General features: G+C 40.3%; 1 protein-coding gene across 1 annotated transcript in view; it reads right to left on the minus strand.

Annotated features, from left to right (window-relative positions):
• Positions 1-9,255, minus strand: part of LOC137992142 (titin-like) — an 11,628-nt gene extending 2,373 nt beyond the window's left edge. The window contains exons 1-5 of the mRNA XM_068837274.1: positions 9,087-9,255; positions 7,119-7,319; positions 3,913-4,071; positions 1,814-2,113; positions 293-439 (exon numbers count right to left, since the gene is read on the minus strand). Coding sequence (XP_068693375.1) covers positions 293-439; positions 1,814-2,113; positions 3,913-4,071; positions 7,119-7,319; positions 9,087-9,153 — 874 coding nt within the window. The 5' untranslated portion in view covers positions 9,154-9,255. The remainder of the gene's footprint in view (positions 1-292; positions 440-1,813; positions 2,114-3,912; positions 4,072-7,118; positions 7,320-9,086) is intronic.
• Positions 9,256-9,691: the final 436 nt, after the last annotated feature.

The following is a 9,691-nucleotide window of genomic DNA, read 5'->3' on the forward strand; positions in this document are numbered from 1 at the left end:
TTGATTTCCCCATTTCGGGTCACATAGTTTTCAAGTGTAGATCAGCAACGAAATTACACTGAAAAATAATTTTTCAATGTTTATCATTAGAAACTGTGATCAATTCAGCACCAGCAAGTGCACAGACAGTACGTGTGTCGAAACTGAAATGTAGAAGAATTCATCGCGACGCTCAACTTGGTTGTGGGGTTGTAAGATTTTATGCTTTTTTTTTTTTTTGTTCTTTTTCTTTTACCTATAAACGAGCCCAACCATCAATTCCCTAAATAGTGATGTTTCTGAAATCACTTACTGACACAGCCATTGATTGTATTGTCGACCTTCCTCTTAACTTTCCATTCCACGCTCAAATCGACTCCTCGTGCACTGCACTGCAATTCTACATCTTGTCCTGGTTTAGCCTCCAAATGTTCTTCATATTTTTCAAGCCATGGAGCAACTGGAACAATAACAGTAGCAGTAACAGTGTGACTTTGATTCCAGCACGAATTTGTTAAAATTCTTCAGAAATACGGGCGCTAGTTCGAAAGTGAATGATTGATCTTTGCAGAACGATTAACCTGTCCTTTCCTTCTTTAAGTTCTCTGTTGTTTGTGTTTCTGTTTTTGTTGAGCCTCCAGCTCTTGGCTGAGCTAGCTGTTATACTCAATTGCGGTCTCATTCACATAGAAGCCCTTCAAGCTAATCCTGCCGACCACATGGTGCTGGAAAGGTCAGACCACAACACCGGCAACTCTGTCCCCCTACTCTTTTCTAATAGTGTATGGGATCTTTAACGTTCCACAGACGTTAGTAGGGAGCTTACGAAACGAGGACGACGACGGCTACGAGGACTTCATTTAAAAATATAAGTTCGCCTTATTCATATCACTACGAAACTATTTCATGTCGTTTCGCGTTAAAAATGTGTAGTAACTCGGTTGGAAGCGTAGAGAGAGAACTGAAAATTCATCGTCACGTGCTAACGTCCTCCACAGAACCTTGAATTTGGTCATTTCACGTCGTCGTTTAGGAGATGACGGCAACGAAATGTACCAAAATGTAAAACGCACGTGCAGAGCGTGCAGAGCCATTGTTTTTGCTCACTAAACCTATTCAGTTTGTAGCGTCGTCGTTTCGTACGCTCCCTATTGAACAAGGCTGTGAGACGGGATCTCCGGCTTATCGTCCTCAGCACTTTCTCCTCAGTTATTTCAAGACCCTGAGCGTTGGTCCGGTCGGAGTTGAACTCACGATCTCCCGCGTGACAGTCCGGTGCTCAACCAACAGAGCCATCGGTGAGCGGTTTAATACACGCTGCGAATACACGCAAACTGAGCTCACTTGTGAATCGTTGTCTTCTCTTGCAAACGAGTTAAAATCCCTGCTCTTAGAATAACCAGATCACTATTAACAAATAAACAATGTTTGAAGATAAAACATTTTCCAATATGGCAGCTAACTGCCGTTCGTTTTCGGATTAAAAACTACATGTATCAGAGGTTCCTGTGGCTAATTTTAAACATTTGGAATGAACTAGAAAAGTATTACGCCATTTCGGGAGTTCATGTCTGTCTCCTCTTCAAAGCGAGTCTAAGTGCGAAGTTTTTGTGATGGTAATTAGTTCTACTTTAAATACGAAGGAAAAGTAATCGTTTTCTTAGGAAAACTTCACACTGAGACTCGCTTTGAAGAGGAGGCAGACATGAACACGGAAACGGCTTATTCGCGAATGGGTTAAGCGTCAACATTTATTTATTACAAAACGTTAATTGTTTAAATATTACGTTGCTTGCGTCCGCAAAGTTTCCCTTTTACTTCGGCGAGTGCTTACCCAGGACGTTGGTATCTGCTGTGACATTGTATTCTATGAGTCCCCGGACGAGTATCCCTAACACGCATGTGTAGGTCCCTACATCTTCAAGGCCCGGATTCTTAATATTAAGTGGAAGGAGGTCATCAGCTCTAGGATTGTCGTCATCGCCCACTAGATCGACATCTTTGAACCACGAAAACCTCGTCAGAGATGGCGATCGGCTTCTACTATCAGTTATTATTCTGCACCTGATATTGGCCTCGTGGCCGTGCTGCAAGACGCTTTCTTTAGGGACTGCCAACTTGGGGATCTCACTTCCTAAAAATGAATTCCAAAAATTATAGGTTCTTTCCATTTAACAATTAGTTCGTTAACTTGTGAGTAAAAACCACTTACCCTTTCCAGCTTTAATTAATATTAATAATAATAAAAATTAAAAAGCTTGCCTCCCCATACAAGCCCTATGCTATGAGTCAACCTTTGCCCGTATCTTTCTATTTTTAGAACCAACCCTTCAGCAGGAGATTCACATTTTCATCAGTTTACATCAATTCGAACAATTTGTGTACATTGTTTTTGTTATTTTTGTCTTCGTTAGACAATGACTTTATTCTGATTGGCCATTTTAAACAGTGCGTGCAGTGCCGAACAGCTCGTGGCGTTCTAAAAATAGAAAGATACGGGCAAAGGTTGACTCAAGGATATAGTGCATATGGAGGCTCCTTCTCATGGGCTCCTGACATTTTCTTGCAAAACTCGCGGTTTTCCCCAACTGTGTGTTTGTGGACGGGGTGCAGTGTCATGAAGTGTCAAGTGTTCCAACGATTAATAACCGGGGTTGTAGCTGAGAACAAGTGTTATACCTTTTTAGAAGACCGTGAATCAAGCAAAATCAAATGTTGCTATCTGATGAGACTGGAAAACCGGAGAGACCGGACGGAGATTTGAAAAAAAGCACCTCTCAGAGCAGAGTAGAGAACCAACAAACTCAACCCACATCAATTTCGACCACAGAGCTCTTCTCCTTTGCGCATGACTAAGGGAGAGAAGAGCTCTGGGAAACCCTGAAACAAAGTGTCTTCTCATTAGCTTTCGCGAAGAACAATCAAAAGCGTCTCTAATTGGTGCATTCATGATAGCACGAAGAGTCAGCACTGGCGCTGTTAGGTTCAAATAGCCGATTTTTGGCTATAAGAACCCTACGGCGCATGTTCTTCTACAGAGACTTTCCCAGAGCCTCGGGTCATGCGCAGACACAAGATTCGAGGTTCTAGTGACGAAAACGAACCCACGTTTGACGTCGTGTCTAGGAATCGAACCCAGGCCACATAAGCGGGAAGGGAGTGTTCGGACAACAGCGCCAACCTTGCTTCCGTTAATTTTAGCTGCGATATATCCTCTCGAAGATTTGAAACATTGTTTAAACCATTTGCAATTTACATTTGCCTGATGATTTTGTTTTAGCCGCGTGAAAATATTTATTGTTATCGTGCACATGTTATATCGCATTGCATTACACTGAGTTGCATTACATCGCACGAAACGTCACGACACGTCCTGAAATGGGGGTGGCATGACAAGATAATTACCAGGCCTTTCTGTGCACTGGGAAGTCTGATATGTTCGAGATCCCACTTTGGTGTCTACTTCGGTAATAGTTTTTTTTTTTATTGTATTGTGTTTATTTTATTTTGTTCGACAAAATTTATTACACAACGTTTTGATAAAAGAAAGATACACCATGATTTCAGTTAAGGTCGTTCCATCGTAGTAAACTTTACTTTCGTTCTGCTGTTGTTGCTATCTCGGCAACCCAGATGTTCTCGATAAAAATTGTTTGCCATATAAGAAAGACTCCATTTATTCAGGCAAAAAAGCTCAAATGTGATCTCGACCATTTTCTTATTTCCGGTTCAGAATTGAAAAAGGGAAGCAAATAAGAGAAGAGGAGGGATTGATTGACAGATTCATAACGTAATACTTCCTTTTCCTTTCCCCAGTTAGTATACTTCCGGTTCGGCAAGTTGCAGGCTGCTTATTTGCACTTAAACTCTCTTTGTGAAAGACTTCATCAAAAATGAAAGTAACTATTTGAGAGGGGGTCCAGTTGGTCTTACTTCTGAGGACGTCGATGGTGAAGCCGTGCTGCGAAGTCACCGTCGAATTTCCATGAGCTCCATAAGCTTTGCATTTGTATCTCCCCAAACGAGCCTTACTGTCATCTTCTGTTGTTACATTACGGATGTGAAGGGTGACAAAAAGCTTGGTTTCATTAGCTGCAAACAAAAAGCATTGCTTATGTTAAAAAGTTCCTGCACTCTTTGTAAAAGTGGGGGCGACCATAAAAAAGGAGTAATAATTCCGGCCTCACTTGTTTTGTATATGTAATTGTATGGGCCCAAGGGCAATAAAGAATTAATTTCACGTGTAGCGAGGTGGGCAACTTGCATCAAAATTTTTCGTACGAAGAACTCGCGCCAAAACTCTTCACACCTTCCTTAAGTTACAAGAGGTGGATGAAAAATGGCAAGAGACTGGCCCTAGCATGCACCACCCGCCGTCAGACGCACAGGTAACCCACTACTAAGTTCACGGAATAATGAGAAAGAAATAATAATAAAAATAGTAGAAAATCCTAATGCTACTAGAAAAGAGTACGCGTGACCCCATATAAGAACAAATCACCTTGTTACTTCTTAGACTAAAAATAAATAAAAACAAATGAGAAGATTTATATCTCAGCAACATGTATCATAAGTATTTCGGAAAACCTAGAAAGAACAATTAAATCACATGATGTTTACAACGCTTTCATTTCTCTCAGGACACGATTGGCTAACGACCAAACGATTTTTTTCGTTCGACAAAGGAGAACGTAGTTCATAATCCTGGGGATCCTGTGGTTTCAAGGGTGACCTTTTTTGAGATTTTTTCGACGACCGTCTGCATTTTCTGCGTCATTTTGAATGACGTCATACGTCAGATGCGCAAAGACTATCTCGCACCTTGTGATTTTCGTAGTAGTCTGAGCAAGTCTGAGCATCTTGAAGCGGACGTCTAAAGACAACCTCGTGGTTTTCATAGTAGTCTTGATAAGTAGATCAGTTACTCGTCTGATACGAATCGGAAGTATTGTTGCAAAAGCGCAAATAGTGCTGATTACGTGTTGTATACGCAGCCAGCGTGTTACAACCGTGGGAACTAGACCTTTCCTCTAGTAGGATTTCAGATCACGTAAACGTCTAGTTTCTCAGTATTTACCTATGTATCGATATGTAAGTAAGGCAATGCGTGCCATCCAATCGCTTACCTAGAATGCAGTGCCTGACATTTACAGACCGCAGACTAACCGTAACTCGCATAGCCTTCAAAGCAGGCGTATTTTTGTTTTGGTAAGAACTATTGGCCGACATCTTGGATAGCAAGACTAACAGAGGCCTGAGGCCAGTCAGAAAAAAATTGCACTCAGGGAGAGGAGGACAGTATGAAATGGTAGTGGAAGAAAGGGAAGGGGAGAGAAATTCACCTCTCCGCATCTTCTCCCGCCCCTCGTCCCAATCCTCTACCGGCTGTGTGCTTTCAAAATGGCGACCCATACGAGCTTTAGACCTTCAGAACAAGCGTCCGCCTGCCAAAAAACGCCTGCTCTGCGGGCTTAACTCGCAGTAAAAGCTAATCGTGTTAAAATGGGTGCCTAGACTTAAATACTGCTTCCCCCTCGCTATTTGTAATGGGTGCTTTATAGACTTAAGCACTGTTTATCAGCGCTATTTGTAGGCAGTCTGCGGTTGTCATACACCTCCTGAAATGCTGTTTCAAATGAGTGCGTAAACCTAATTGAGAGCTTAACCCGAATCATTAAGCTGAGCATTTAACCCTAAACACTAAAAATTATTGTTCGCATGCATAAATTCTTATTGTCTTTGATAGCATTGCAGACAACAATTCATCATAATAATCTTAAAATGATTGCCCTAGTTTACTTACTCCATACTCCATAAAATTAATTTCAGAAAGATTTCCAAATATGCTAAAATGGGCAGTGTTCTAAAAAATTAAACCAGTTTCAAAAATTTAAACTGGTTTGAAAAAAAAAGAACTTTTCAAACCAAAAACGAAATTAAACCACAACAATTACACTAAAGGTCTGCATTGAACTGCGAACCTTCATACGTTTAAATGACTCTTAGTTTAAACAATGTTACTCTGTCCATCGTGAAATCCTTTATGCCATTGTAAAGCCTGATGTATATGTAGCGTTACTATGCTCACTCAGTTTCGCGAGCGTCACGTAGTCTCCGAATGTTATGTTCCCCGAGCAGGAAAAAGACATTTTTGAAAAGGGGCCGACATATCTCTCCCTCAATGCCGTAACCAAAACTGATCGATCGCCCTGAAGACTCACCCACAGGGTTGATCGAGAACTAGTTAAAAGTAAAATTGTTTTGTCTATCATTTCGTACGTGGTTTGCGTTAGACTGTTTCAGTTGTCATCCCTTAGCTTGTGCAATATGAATGCAATGATAGAAATCAATCTCTTTCGACGGGCAAATTTATCCTAACAAATTGTTTATTACCAAATTTGAAATTTCGACACTGACGACAGAGTGCTATGCTTTCGTAAATTTATCCATCCAACGATTAGGGTCCAGTTAGGGTTTGAAATCACGGGAAATATTGTGTACCTTGAACCCCTTGAACCCTGAAAAAAACATTCGGGATCATTCAAAACAGATCGCGATCGATACATATTTTAGTGAATAAGAACTTTACCGGGACTCGTCAATAACGGCAAAAAAGACCCGGTAACGATATCTCCAGCAGCCAATACAGTATCTCCCTTAGATATTCGGTCATATTCCTGGATGCTTGAGGTCATTTTACTTCTTTGCGTACATCGAAAGAAAAGAATCTACAAATATAGCTACCGTTGCTATTTGAATCGCTCACGTTCAAATTTGAGAAATTAAGTGAACTAGAACGGATGTTCCTTGATCGGCCCTAAGTAACAAGTTTTACTCAAACTCGAGAAAAGCATGAGATTTGGGGTCAAATGTTGTAAGAATTACAGGCTTGTATAAACTCGTTATCTATTTCTGCTATTTTCAGTGTTGTACGCTTAACACGGGAGGTACAGTGGAGTCCCAGGATCTCTCCCCCAGAATTTATAAATGTTACAAAAAAATTGAGAACAGTTGCAGTCACCATCCATTTCACTTGATCATTACCCCTAACGACCCCGGTAAGGGTTTTACTTGTTAACCGGCCTTCTCCATCCTCTCCCCAGTGTCATCTAATTTGCGAGAAAGCTTGCTTTTCTTACCTTCTGTTTTGTTTGTAAAGTAGATCCTTTCATTCTCCGTTATAACAATGGTAGAAGAAAATTTGTTTATCCTCACAAATTCAATCTTCTGTGGGATCACTTGTCCGTCAGGATCAGAAGCTACACAGGTGATTTGCAAAGATTCGAACTCTATTGGATAACTATTCACTGGCGGAAATGGCGTCACTATCTCAAATTCAGCTGAAAAAAAAAAAAAACAAAAACAATAAATAAAAAGAAAAATAGGTAAGATCATGCATCCGTTGTATGTTTCCGCCAATTATATATACCTCTTAATTTCTGGAGAAGTACTGATGAACGTGCTCTATCCATAGGTCAATTATTTGCATTTCACGGTATTAAATTTCCAAGGTTATCCGACTGTAGCTGTGTATACATACTCTCATCTAAACACAGCTATTGGCCAACGAGAGTGCGCGTACTATCCTAATTATTTTATGAAAAGAAATGTACGTGCTTGTTTTTTCATCGTGGAAGAATATTAGCCAATTAGGGGCCTTGATTCACGATCTCATGGTCTCAGTGGCATAAAATGGAAGGAGTAAAGAACCGATTACTTTCCCGGCAAATTCTCAATAGTGGCCGTAATCTACATGTAAGTACACGAGGCAAAGGCTATCATCGTGCTATATATATATTTTTGCATCAACTGGTCATTGTCCCCCTTGAGCTCAAATTACAAAAAAGAGCCGAGAATTTCGTATTTCAATCGTCTGCACTTGAAGTCAGTCGTGAGTGCAGCGCATCATGATGAAAGTCGCGGATTCGAACAACCACGGGACCAACACGCAGGGTCATTAAATAACTTATCTTTGTAATTCCATCTGCAAATGGTTAGACTTTCGAGTCTTCACGGATAAGGACTATCTCCGCACTGTTCGAGAAGAGTAGGAGATTTTGAGTGTTCATTGTGTAAAATTACAGTAGGTCTGCATCAGCTGAAAAGTACCCTAGGTGCCAGAGGTTTTATTTTTCTTTCGCGAGGAGCGGTTAAAACGGAGAGGCTAATACCACCATAGCACGACGGCTTCGCGGTTCGAGAAAAACCCTCTGGTACCCAGGGTAGCTGAAAAGTTGCCAATAAACTAACCTTCGTCAATAAATAAACAAAAAGAACAAAACGAACAGACTTATTGTCGGATTTATTTTGTCGCCAAGGGGTTCAAAGTCGGCAGTGACGTGTACACATAAATAGTATACTTTTATATGTCTTGCATGTCTTTCCTCGGGATTGCTTTGATCTCGAAATTGCCTTGAAGGGAAATGTAACGTTTGGTAAAGAATAAAACTTACCCACATATTGCAAATGACCAAATGAAACCAGATGAAAATTTTTTAGGGGATAAAAATATGCCTATATCTACCGTTTAAATACTAAAATACGTTTAACAATGCTATGTTTAATTTAAGTGGTTTTGAACTATATTCTCGGTGGGTGCCCCGGCCTGAGCTAATCAAGTCAACTCTTATCTGGCAAGAAATAAAATAAATCGTCATTTGGCAACCTTTGAGATAATTCAGTCAGGTTTGTAGCACCAACTGTTTGATTTGTGTAAAACATTCCATTTTCGCTAAACTAGTTTTTATCCCAAAAAAGTCAGTTAAGGAAAGATTTATATTTATCTTTTCATATTACGAAGTTGTCTGGATCGTGATGGTTTCGAGAGACTTTTTGGGCAAGCATTATGCAGCTACCCTGAAATCGCCGAGTAAAAGCAGCTTTCAAAAATGTTGAAACATCCAGAACAAAACAATGAAAATTTCGACTTTCGCGAGGCTTTGGGGCTTTCAACTGAAATAAGCCATCAGTGAGTCATGCGAATTTGCTCAGCACATGAATTATTTACTAGGTTACAATTTTTCAATAGTGAAACTAATCATTAAATAATTGCAGGGTTGAAGGTAACAGCTAGAAAGGGTATAAAAAGACAATCACCAAAAACTTACCATTAGATACACTAATTGCCGAGCATAGAACAACAAAAATGATCACTCTTCCGAGGAATTCCGTCATAATGCTACGATTAATGCGTCGAATGGCAAAATATTATGAGTTGCCGTTTGCCACAGTTATAAACGTGAAGAAATGGCACTGGCACAAGTCTTCATATTTATTTGCTTGAACTGTTGTGCTAGGACGCGGCCTGTCAATCATTGAATGGGAGAGGGTCGTTCATTGGTTATAGGAACAAAATTGTCCAATCGGCTACGAGTCTTGACAAGTATTGATGACGTTTAACTTGGCATAATTCGTGGTCACGGAAAAAAACACATTAGGTTTTGGGCCTTGTTTTGGATCGCAAAACCATAGTTCCTGATCAACACATCATTTTTTCAGTTAGAAACTGCGAACCTTAATCGATACAACATGAACCTTTGTTTGGTCCGTCCGAACGCCACTGGTCAGATCAAAAAGAAGTATTCAGAAATCAGGAAAGTAAGAAACGTCGTTATTAAATTTTAGAACAAGTCGAAAGCACGCTCGGTCAAGTGGACGTAAAGAAGTGCACTCATGACTTATGAACACAGTGTGACTCATAACAACTGTGTAC

This window comes from Montipora foliosa, chromosome 2 (assembly GCF_036669935.1).
Source record: "Montipora foliosa isolate CH-2021 chromosome 2, ASM3666993v2, whole genome shotgun sequence".
In the NCBI taxonomy this organism is placed as follows: domain Eukaryota; kingdom Metazoa; phylum Cnidaria; class Anthozoa; order Scleractinia; family Acroporidae; genus Montipora; species Montipora foliosa.